The 12645-nt window shown below is 36.1% G+C and overlaps 1 protein-coding gene across 3 annotated transcripts in view; it reads left to right on the top strand.

Moving 5' to 3' along the window:
• Positions 1 to 12645, top strand: part of LOC108603149 (protein similar) — a 59061-nt gene that overhangs the window by 25123 nt on the left and 21293 nt on the right. For 2 of the 3 annotated variants that reach the window (XM_017991697.2, XM_017991698.1), the window contains exon 7: positions 1049 to 1190. In XM_017991697.2, coding sequence (XP_017847186.1) covers positions 1049 to 1190 — 142 coding nt within the window. Of the gene's footprint in view, positions 1 to 1048; positions 1195 to 12645 lie in introns of those variants that run through there. The other variant, XM_017991699.1, reaches the window with a different exon arrangement.

Genomic DNA, 12645 nt, shown 5'->3' with positions numbered 1-12645 from the left:
TTAAATTAAATTTTTTCTTACACATTTTTCACAATTTATGCAACTTGCACCACTGTGCAATGCGCCGACTTGTGGCCAGAAAATTAATACGCGGCCACTAAGCCAAAATGCGCTGGCTCTGGCACAAAAGAAAAACTAATTTTCTGCTGCTGATTTCAAATTAACTGAATGAATGACTGAGTGAATCAGAGGACTGAGATAAATACACACACAGTTATCTAGCTTTAGCGTTTAGCCAGCGTACTATACGGTTTGCTTGTATTTAGTAGCGTTTCAATTAAATTTCTGTTGCATTTCAAGCTGCTTTACTTCAAGTTTGTTACGTATACGCAATATATTTTGGTTGTATGCGCACCTGTGTGTCTGCAATTAGGATTAAGCAATTATAGTTCATAAAAACGCATAATTTGTAGCTTTGACACCTTCAAGTGCCATGAATTTCAATTGGATGTCTAGCTGACAGTATCGTGACTTTATTAGGCTATGAATTTTCATCAGAACCTGGCCACGTGCCACATGCAGCGCCTGGCGCATTAAATTTTTATTGAGCGCCCCCAAAATGTCACACACACATTGTTATGTTTATAAATTTGTTGTTTGGCTTTGCGCTTTTAATTAAACTGAAGTTGTTGTTAAATCAAATCACTTGGCTTATGCGCTATAAATATTGCATATTTAAATAGAGTGAGGCCTAAATAAAACCACAGCGTGGCTTGTACTTAATTTTTATGTGCGTTGAGCTTATGGGCAAATGTTATGGGAAAAACTTAAGCTAGCGCTGCAGCAATAATTTAATTATTTAATTTATAAAGTAATTTTTTGTACATTTTTACTTAGCTCATGTATAAAATTTATGCTGCTTTGCTTACTTTCTAGGGCTGCAATAATATTTTATTTAATAATTTTTTGTAGATTTTTTACTCTTATTACTTTGTTTACCTTTTTGTTTTATATGCAAGCCACAGCTAATCGCAGCGTAGTTTTATTTATTATTGCCACAATTGTTGTAATTTGATTTGTTCACTATAATTTCGTTTTTTATTTGCAGTGCTAAGCAAGGGACAAGGCGAAACTTGTCGCTATCGCTTTCTGGGCAAGCGAGGCGGCTACTGCTGGTTGGTCACACAGGCTACGATGGTCTACGATAAGTTAAAGCCACAAAGCGTTGTCTGCGTCAATTATGTCGTTAGGTAAGTCCCCAATGCATTTGCTTAAACTACTAACCTACATATCTAATAAATACTTGAGCTATTAATGAGTCTGTATGTTAAGCTGAACGTGCAATGCCAAATATTTGCTCGTTACAATGCCGTGTAGGCATTTTATTATCTTTTTAATTAAAATGCTATACACAACCAACAATTTGGTTCTTAATCAAGCGAATTTAATTTCCCGTTGAAAATATTTCAAGCAACTTTATAAAATGCCAACAATGGTTGGAGACTCCAACCCCCAGTGGCTTCATTGAAGCATACAGCAAAACATTTGCATAAAGACGCTCAGCACATATATATAGATATATATAAAGTAATTGTATAAGTCAGGCCGGCATTGATTTGGTTTTTTAATCTGTCTTTTTTATTTGTGCAAATGTCGTTCCACTTTGTAGCCAATTGATGGAAATTTTGCTGCTGAGCTGACAACGTGGCGTATACATATTGATATTAATATGCGACTGCGCTTGGCATATTTCAGAAATATGCTGCCCCCCTTTTAAGCCTTAAAAAGCAGCGCAAAAACAATTAACTCGTGCATAAAGTTGCTATTTAAAGTGAATTCTCTTTAGTTGTTTCCATTACTTTTACTTTCAGTAACACGTAAGTATTTTTTATATATTTATTATAATTATAAGGGCTAAACGAGCAAATATTTGTGCATTGATATAAATTCGGTTACGCTTCGTTTGTTATAAGCTGTGTGAATAATGAAAATGTGTTTTTAATTATACTATTGATAGCTTTTTATTTAAAACTAACAATAGGCTTAGTTCATTTAGTATTTTCTATAGCGCATTTCGCTGTTCGTCTATGCCCCAAGTTCGCTTCATTGTGCTTGTTTTACGCTCGTGTACATTCTAATGATAATAAATTTATTGAGGTCTCTGCGTTGTTCGTTGCTCCCTCTCTGGCTTGTTATTGTAATTGCTGGTTTTGCCTAATTGACAAATACAATTTACACCGAGAGACGAGGAAGACAAAAATTCTCTGTCGTGTTGCCAAAAAATGTCGAACATTCTATTTAAAAATTATTTGCGCACCTTTTGCAATTGACATTTTGCATGCCACAGTAGCTTAATTTAATTTAAATTAGTTTGTTTAGTTGTTAGAGTCTTGCATTGTCGTCTATGCTCTCTTTGTTTTGTCTTTTGCTAAATTCAATTCAATATTTCTCATGTGTTTGTCTAATGAGTTTGGCAAATTGTCAGCGTATGTGGCTATAAGCAAATGTATTAACTGTTTGTTTCAGGCACTGCCTTTAGCCAGAAAATTGCTTTAAAATTCTGCACTAAGCAGCCACAAAATTATGCAGGCAAAAGTGTTAAGAAAAATTGTCAGGCAAACTAATTAACATTGATTAGCTTTACGCCGTTTTTTTCTTAGCTTGTTTGCATTTTTATAGCGCATATTGCATAATTTTAAGTCAGCGCCAAGTTGCGTAATTAAAATTGTTATTGTTGTTGTTGTTATGGCTGCTGATTTATCGCAGTAGGCCTAGGCTTAATGGAATTTAAGCGCTCCCAACACTTTGCCGCACAACAAAGTTTGTGTGCTCAGTACTAAAAATTAAAACAATAAATTAAAAGCCACGCTAAGCAGTAAAAGTTTTAAGTCGCGTTGCTTTTATTATTGGCCAGCATTTAATTAATTTAAGCGTTTCAACTTTAGTTGTAGCAGTTTTTTGTCATACAGTGCGTATGAGCATTGTGCTAACTTTTTGTGGGCTTGTTGGGTTTGGTCAACTTGTTTTATCCTTTGTTGCTTCAATGCACAAGGTTCGACAAAAAAGTAAAAGTTTGTTTGCTGTTTGCCTTGAGTTGCTTCTTAGGTTTTTATTTGAACCATTTGAATTTTTATCGCTGCTGGGCGTCCACTCTCACTCGCTTACGTGTAGCTAATTTCGATTTCTTCCAAGCGATAGCATCGCCACACAAGTAAATTGAAAAAGTTGAGGTAGTTGAAGCCCATCAAAGGACAACAACACACAGCATTGACCTTAATTGCCTTTTTTTTGGGGTTTGGGTTTGGGCTGTTATATGGAATCGATTTTTTAAGGCATATACACCTGCATTCTTTGCTGTCACTTTAATTTGAAGCGAGAGAAATGCCAAAGGCAGCAGCAAAGCTGCTGAAGATTTATGACGACATAGCGAATTGGCAGCGAATTGGTTTAGACTATGATTTAAGCCCAAACTAGTTGGACAGCCAACAAATGCGCTCTAATAGGCTTATCTAGTCACGTAGGCAGGCAGCAGTAAGCGAGGGCTGCTTGATAACAATAAATATAAGCTAAAGCTTGAGACATTTCCAAGTTGCTTTGACGTATACGTAATATGCGCGCAGCATAATTGAAATCGATCTATTAATGTGAGCTAAGTGTATAAATTATTTGCTAGCAGCCAATTTATTATGCACACACACACACACATGTATATGTTTATATGTATGCAAATGTTGTGGTCGACATTGCAGGAAATGCTTGCGCGTTTCCGGCCTAATGGACTAACAAGCGAAGTTGGGCCCCAGCACTGACGTCAGTATAATTAACAGTAAATATACAAGTAACTCTTTTGAAAAACTAAGCCTACATTCCCACTTATGCTTATGGCACTGGCGTCAAACACTTTACACACGTGTAAGCGCCTTTATTTAAGCCTGTTTCAACCCAACAACAATATCTGTTGCCCTCACGCCTCACACGCTAACAAATACACACGCCAATGCCTGCCTGCCTGCCTCCCTTGCCTTTGTTAAAAAGTTTTGTTGCTGTTCCAAGTTTTATTTGTGCGCCACGTGCTTGAACCTTTCGCTTACAGCTGCTCCTTGGCTGCTACAATTGAGATGCAAGTCGTAGCAATAGGCCTAATATAAATATATATATATATATATATATATATATAATGCTTAAATACAGTTTATTGTCTAACTAAACTATAATAGCTTTAAAGTTAGCCTTAGTCTTTAAATATGTTAACGATATTTGCATCACGCGCTCATCGCTAATGCTTGCATAATGTAGCAGCCTTTTAGGCGACAATGTTGCTACAAATACGCGCCTTTTGAGCCTGTCCTTTGCTTTGTTTGTGTATATCTGTGTGTGTGTGTGTTTGCTTATCAGCCACGCAGCTGATTCTATTTTGATGAAGTCTGACAGCCCAAAGTTGACAGCACACGCTGCGTATACGTAACGTGTGCAACGTGTAGCTACACGCGTAATTCGTTTAGCAGTGTACCGTAAATGACAAATTCATAGTCCCACACACACACACAGCTGAGCTTGTTTGCATTTTGATTATATGTGAGGCAATAAGAGAGCAGCGCAGCAGCCAACTGCTGCATATTTTCTAATTTCTCTAGCTTGTTGCAGTTAAATGGCATTTTGATTGTTTATTGCTTTTTGACATAAAATGTGCTTTATGCACGCATAAAAAATTGTATTAAACATGCATGGCTAATAAAATTACATGTATGACAAGCGCCCAGCTTTGCGCTAAGCTGTGTGTGCGTTTGATAATATGATTGGACTTCAAGCTTAAGCCTTAAAACAAACTTTATGTTGAGCTTGAGCTTGAGCGTGGAGCGTGTGGGGCGTGGCTTGTATTAACATAAATGCCAAGGCTCTTGAGCGATACGCACAATAAAGCGCCGATAAATCCTCACGCAAAAGCAAATCTCAACACGCATACGCACTGTGGTACACGCAGGTTGCTTTTCAGTCTTTCTATATGTAAAAATGCCTACCTAATGTCAAAATATTCTGGCAAACGCGCATATTTGAATAAACGTCAATGTAATTGACACTTAAATTGGAGTGTGGAGCAGCCCAAGCGCTTGTCAGCTATATATACAATATATATATACACCTGCCTGTCTGCATTCCATGGGTGGTCCTTATACATTTTTGTAGCTGCGCAATTGTAGCTTTAATTTATTTTTCTTTAGCTGCGTATATTATTATATTTTTTTCGCTTAAGCGAGTGAGTGAGAGAGCGAGCGAGCGAGCGAGCGAGAGTAAATGTTATTGGTATGTATGGCAGCGTTTCCCTTGGCGGTTAAAGCGCTTGCTGTTTTAGCATATTTTTAGGCGCCTACACGCGCCCACTGCCGCCCACTACGGCATGCCTATAAATACCACACGCGCCATTATAAGAAATTTACACCAAGTGCTGCGGCGCTACAGAAATTTTGTTATTCAATTTAAAAGAGTTTTTCGAAACTTAACGCTTAAGCAACTTTTATTGTTATTAAACTTTAATCAAATGTAAGCGCTAAGTGCGTGCTATGGGGCGTTGGCTATGATGTGAGAATTGCCTAAGAAATTCGTGTGTGTGTGTGTGGGTCAATGAACAAATCAATTTTACCTTGCCCTATGACACGCTCGATTTCAAAGCAAATTGTCGCTCTGGTTGTCGCTCAGCCCTTTGATGTTAAACCAGCGCTGGAAATCATATGTTTTGTTGTTTTGCATTTATTGCGTTGCTGCTATTTGAATTTTGTGTCTACAACAGCAGCGAGAGAGCGCGTCGAGCGCTTTTGGTTGAGCGTGTGGGTGTCGTTGACTGCTGAAAGTGAAAGTTGTGGCTCATTTTTCCATGCGACTGCACGGCCTAAACGCTCAACGCTCTCCCATGCTATGGATTACATAATGCTAGAGCAAGCTCCAAAACGCGCAATGAAAGTGAAAAAAAGAACTTTGGAGTTCAAGGTCTCGCCTAGGCCGCATGCTCTGTGAGCGAGAGCGAGCGCAAGGCCTAAAAGTAGGCAGCAAAAATGTTGAGCATTATTTGCTTTGAGTGAAAGTCCCGGGCATGAGGTGTGAGCCTGGCTAACAAGTTTTTGTTTGTAGCACTGCAGAAACAGCTGAGCGTGCCACACACCTGTGTGTGTGTGTGTGTGCAGCTGTTACTCAGCGTACGGCACGTGTACACATTACCGTTATTTGAAGTGAGCGATTGCAGTTATCTTTGCCTTCATTACGTCAATTTTTGAAGTTGCTTGGACGGAAGGAAGGACGGAAACTTTCAAGCCTGTCGCAGTGTTTTGATTTCCCGTCACTTTTGCTTTACTTTAAGCTAGTTTAAGGCCTGCGTAGTAGCGCAGCTTTGTTTATATATATTTGGGGCAGCTCCTTATCGTTGGCAAACATTTGGCGTTTTATAACTTGGAACTCGTTTGTTTTGTTGCTCACTTCCGGGGGGTTCGGCGGCGTTGTAATTGCAAATTACGCAAGCTACGGCAGACAAAATGAGACGTTGCCTAGCATAAAGATATTAAAATGAAAATATGCGTGGAGAGACAGAAGAGCGAAAAAAACAAAAACACGCAAACTACTCGTTGACAAATAATATCAAAGTCGTTAAAATTTGCTGACATAAGCACACACAAGGCACAGCATAGATTAAAATTATGCTATTTTAATAGAATTTCTTATAGTTTAATATATAAAATGTCTTAATTAACATAACTTATGCCACATGCCTAAGACGCTTGGCCAATTGTGTAATAATTACAACTAAAACTTACAGGCGCCTTGGTCAACACGCAGGTCTACGTGAGCTGGAGCAATGCCAAGGCCCAAGAGCCTCAGCCAATTTACAGCAGCAGCAGCAGCATAAAATATAAACAAATTCCATACGATTAAGCTATTTTTATTAATGATAATTTGGCACTAAGCAGCAAGTGTCGCCAGCAAACCGCGTGAGCATAAAAAACGCAACGCATAAATCTTAAAAATACATACATTTAATTTTTTAGTTGGAAATAGCTTTTGTTTGTTTGCTTGCAACATGACAAAGCTATTCTGAGTTGACATATATATAGTTTTAATTATTTAGCAGCTTGTTGTTTTCATAGAGCAACAAAAAATCAAGCAAAATGCTGTGAATTGAAGGCTTATATATTATTTATTAAATATGTTGGCCGTTTAAAGTTTTTTGAGGCTTTCCAGAAAATCTTTTTATTATTTGCCTAAGCAATATATAGCAGCTATATATTAATAAATATGCGCTCGCCTACATTTCTTATTCAAGTCACATGAATTCTGTCAATGTATGTAGATTGATTTTATTGCTTATAGTTAAGAGCATGAGTGAGTGAGAGAGCAAGAGTTGCTACTCGCGCGTGTCATCACAAAAAATTTTCCAGTTAAACCCAAATATATCTGTATATATAGACAAATAATAGTCTTTTAGTCACATGCAGCCCCGAAATGTTGTTGAGCACGTGGTGGTTTTTATTTTGTATTTTGCCAAGTTGTGTGTGGGCGCCTCTCATTCGACTCGCTCGTTTGGTTTAGAAATCTTACAAATGACCACACAGCCGTTGCAGATGACTGACTGCTTAGACATTAGTGTTATATAGGCATATGCTCCTTGAGTTCCACATGTGCTGACTCTTGTCCTGTCATTTACAGGATGCGCGCTAAGCAAAGCACGTAGGCAGCCAAAGCATTTAAAGCTGCGCTTCAGCGCATTTAAAGCTACAAATTTTAGTTACAAATTTCTATTAATTGCTCCGCAGCGCGCTGTTGACCTTAAGACCTATAAAAATATATTTTTTTTAGTTTAATTTTGCCTTGGCACGTGCGTGTAGCAAGAGCTAACACCGCTCATGCCGTGCATTGTCAGCACTTTTGTGCTTTTGTTTATGGGCGCTAGCGCTATTAAAAGAGCACAGGCCAATTGCCAATAAGCTTAGCTAGATACTTATTTGGAATACCCTGTGTAGAAAGTAAGAGCAAAAGGTTTATAGACGCTGCAAATCGATTGAAACTAAACGGAATTTACTTAAAAGTTAAGACATTAATTCATATTTAAGTGTATACAATAGCAAGTTATTCTAAGATAGTAGACAAGTCATTTTTCTTTATTAAATTAATTAAACAAAATTCTAAAAATATAGTTCTTGTGAAGATTTCATTAACATTTGAATTACTTTGAAAACTAGTTTGATAACTTTGCAATTATTGCAGCTTATTTGCTCTTTAGACTAATAATATGAAGTAAAGCAAGATCTTTTCATTAGATTAAGAAGACTAAGGCATAAGAAACAATAAAAGCGAATAGGTTTTTATAAAATATTGCCTTGTTTATACTTTAAATGAAATTTAACGATTTTGGCATTATTTCAGTTTATTTTGAAGTGTTTTCTATGCTTCAAACTAGAATTATGCACATTTATTTTAAAGTATTTTCAGTTATTTCTAATATATTGCTTTGTTTATCTTTAAAATGCAGTTTAGTCATTTTAGAATAATTTCAGTTTATTTTGTTTATTTTCTGAAATTATTGCCACTTATTTTCAAGTGTTTTTCTAGTCTTAGCGCATGCTGCTAGTCTTTCATATTTTGGTAGCTCTAGCTTTTGTTATTTATGCGCGCTCATTAAATGTTTATGTGCGAGCGCGCGAGAGATCCTCAAATGGCGTGTCAGTTTGCCCATAAGCAGACTACATTATTTCCGAAGAAGCCAACGCGCCTTTGTCTGAGCTTTGTCTGCTTGTTGTCTTACTTTTAAAAGTTGCCTTGATAAGTCATTGGTTGGTTTTTGGCTTAAACCGCACCCAGGCACAAAAATTGAGAACGCAACTTGCTTAGTTTATATATTTTTTGTTTTTTTTTTTTTTGGACATTGCGTGACGTTTGATCATTATTTGAAGGCTATTTTATGTCTGTTATTATTATTATTGTTGTTGGGACTGTGCAAATAGCACAAATTTAATATTAATTTACTTTTGAGGTAATGAAAAAACAAAGAATGCAAACAGTTTGGGGCTAAACCAACTTCCAAATATCCATTGCTTGATGACTTTGTTTTTTGGTTGAGTAGGATGACGCTAATTTCCGTTTCAATTGAAGCATTCAATGACTGTAAGCCAAATGTATATGCTTTATTAATATTTCAGTGGCATTAGAGCCACATCATCAATCATGGCAAGCAGACAACAATTTGTATTATATATATATATATATATTTTTTTAGAATACATATAAGTGGCTACAATTTTTGTTGTTGCTGTTGCGTGTCTGTTGTTGTTGTTGTTGCTGCAGCCAAGCTTGTTATTTTAATAAAGCGTTTCATTATGACACTAATTTGTCGCTTATAAGCAGATACGGGCTTTTGTCAATTACCGACGTCGTTATTGTTGTTGCTACTATGCTATGTGAACAAAATTGTTTTGTTATTGTTTTTTAATTTGTCACGTGTACTCTTTATAATGTAGCATTGCAAATTATTTTTAACGCTCATGTTAACAAATGTGTGCGCAGCTTTAATGATTATGTATTAGTTCGTATTTAACTTCATATCAGCAGCAATCACAACAAGTTGGCAGACACCTGCTTAAGCTATTTGATATTGATCATTTATCATGCAAAGGTGTCAAATTAAGTGATGAGACTCACGCTACAGCTTCAGTCGCAGCATCCTCGCAACTCGTATTACGTGCCCAACCCTCGCTCCTGTCCTCTCTCTTAAGTCTACAAATCAAACATATGTAGCAACAACAACAACAAAGAGCAAAACAGCAGCTAAGAGCTACGCATACAAAACTTTTGAGCTGCTCTCTTCGTTGTTGTTGTTGCTGCTGCTTTTATTTGCCATTGGCTTTTGTTTTCTTTTGCGCTTTATGTTGTGTTTTGAAGAAACTTGATTTTTTTTTCGGGCATTGCGTGTTGCTGTTTTGCAGCATACGCTTTATAGTTGTGCGAAGTAGGGTATATTGATATACAGAACTAGTTTGAGCTTAAGTAAAAAATAATTATGTATTAATTATTAAAGTACTAGGCAATATTTTTAGTTGTAAGCAAGCGTTTGTTAAATTTAAAAATAAATTTGTATACATATTTTGGTATTTAAAGTGTATGTTTGTGCATTACTTATTAGCTTTTGAGTGTTCTAAAGTTATTTCTTACATATTAAAATATTTTTTAAACAATTTTTAGTTTATAGTGTGCTTAGTAATTTTTTTTTAAATTTTTATTGGCAGCTTAAACTTTAAAGCATCTACGTGTGTGCCCCTCTTTGTTTTGCTTATCATTTTTTGCACACACATACGCACGCAGTTTCATCAATGTATATGTATATATGTATTGTATGCTTTGCCAAATCAGTTGCTGTGTTGTCTTTGTTTGCTGCCTTTTTTTTTGTACGCCAGGTGAAAACCAGTTTTAGCAAACAGCAGATGCCGGCCGGCACACATTTTCGTATTCAGGTCTGTCAGCCGATCAGACAGTCGATCGTTCTCTCTCGCGCGCTGCTGCGCTGCGCTCAACCATGACTCAAAGCTTAAGCGTGCTCTTTAGCTCTTTAGCTGTTCTGTTCGCATGCACTCTCTTGAGCTGCATTTCATGCTCTTAGCTCTGCTTCTTTGGTGAACAGACCAACACGCACGTAGTCCACGAACTACCTTTGGCTATTTTTATGCTTTAATTTTTCCAGTCAATGTGTGTCAAGCATTCGATGACGTGATTTTTTGACGGCGTTTCCCCGTCACATTACTCAGCGCACACATTTCGCAAATCATTTGGTAAATTGCGTGGCAGCAGCAATTCTCAGCCGAAATTATGAAATATTGCTGCTGCGCTTTAGCTAAATTTTGTTGTAACTAACTGTTGCTCGATTTGCCAATGCGCAAATTGTTTTGCTAATTCGTTTGCCGCAATAGTTTGCGTGACATGTGGGCGTGCAATTCTTTTTATAATGCAATTCTCGCTCTATAAGGCCCTGAGGCGCCACTATTAAGCGCAAGAGAGTGCATGAGTGGAAAATTGAGACAATTGCGCTCAATAAACTTAGACACGCGCCATTAGCAACTCACATAGCTAACTTTGATCTTCGTTTTATTAAATTAATATTGTATGACAGTTGTTTTAGCTATTAATCAATGAACTTGTTGCAACACAAGACTCAATGAAAGTTTTATTATCAGCAGCAAGTTTATTAAAAGGCCAGTTGCTAAAAAAGTTAGCGTATTAATAATATTTTCCAACAATAATTTAACCTTAACAGGGTTTTAAACTGTGTGCAAAAATAACTTATAAGTAACAAAAACAATATTTACAAATTGCTAAAAATACAAGACTTCAGTTTAGTTCTATAAAGTTGATAAATATTATATAAAAATTGCGAAATATTTTCTACTATTTTCCACTTTGAACAACAATTTAACCATAACAGGTTTTCGAACTCTATAAAAAAAAAACAAAAGGGGCTTATAAATTACAAAAATAATATTTAATTAATGCTAAAAAATGTGAGACTTCAATTTAGGCGTATAAAGCTTATAAATATTATATAAATATTGATAAATATTTTGAATGTAGTTTGTTGCCAAGCAACTTTAGTTAAAGAAAGTTAATAAATATTATAAAAAAAATTCTAAAATATTTTCAATGTTCCCAAACAACTTTTAAGTTTGTCTTATCAGCTGTTACTTTTGTTAAAAAGGTTTATAAATATATTAAAATATAAAATTTAAAAAAAAGTAAGAAATATTTTCAATGCAGTTTGTTGCCAAGCAACTTTAAAGTTTGTCTTATCAGCTGCAACTTTAGTTTAAAGCTTAAACATAGTTAGTTAATTGTTTAGTTGTCCTCAATCCTAAGCTGATAACAGTTAGTGCTTGTATCTTTTAAATAAAAGTAGTTACAGCCAGCTATCACAGCTCTGAGGCACTTTTTGTTTATTTACAATTGTTACTTTGCCCATTGAGCACTCGGCTCAGTTATAAATCATTTGGCTGTTATTATGTGTCATCGTCATCATCATGGCTGTTGTCTTTGGAATTGTGTTACCATTTGATTTAGCCTTGTATATTTTTTGGGGGCTCGTCTAGCTGCGAGCGCTGACAAGGCAAGATGCTAGACGTTTTTTTTATTTGTGGTAACAGGGGTAACATGAACTGTGATAATTGATATGTATATACACACACAAACACACATGTATATATATAAAGAGACAGCAACAGCGCTATCTACACACATACATATACTATATATATAGACTGGTTTATCAAGTTGTTGGCAGCGGCGCTTAACAATCAGCGCCTTGATTTATTTTGGCTCATATTTTTAACGGAATGTCTGGCTGTTCTGTTCTGTGCTGTTCTGGAAGCTTTTAAGGTGATTGAAGTACGGACAGTTGATTTGCATTGTTTTTATTGCGTTCAAACATTTCTTTTTCATTTCGGCATTTCATTTCTTAAACACAGACATGTTGCTGCAGTTTCCAAAAATATATATATATACTATATATTCACTCAAAGGGGTAGCCACATACATATGTAAGCCATTTGGCTGCTGAAATTTCCAGCAGCAGCAGCAGCAGTGGCTGCAATTTCATTTTCTCTTGCGGTTTTTCTGGCACACTTTGTGTTTATTTTTATAACATTATTTTGCTATGGCATGCAAAAAAATATAAAAAGAAAATGT

This window comes from Drosophila busckii, chromosome 3R, assembly GCF_011750605.1.
Source record: "Drosophila busckii strain San Diego stock center, stock number 13000-0081.31 chromosome 3R, ASM1175060v1, whole genome shotgun sequence".
Lineage (NCBI taxonomy): Eukaryota > Metazoa > Arthropoda > Insecta > Diptera > Drosophilidae > Drosophila > Drosophila busckii.
Note: the sequence above shows the minus strand (reverse complement) of the source record. Positions and strands in the feature narration are given on the sequence as shown.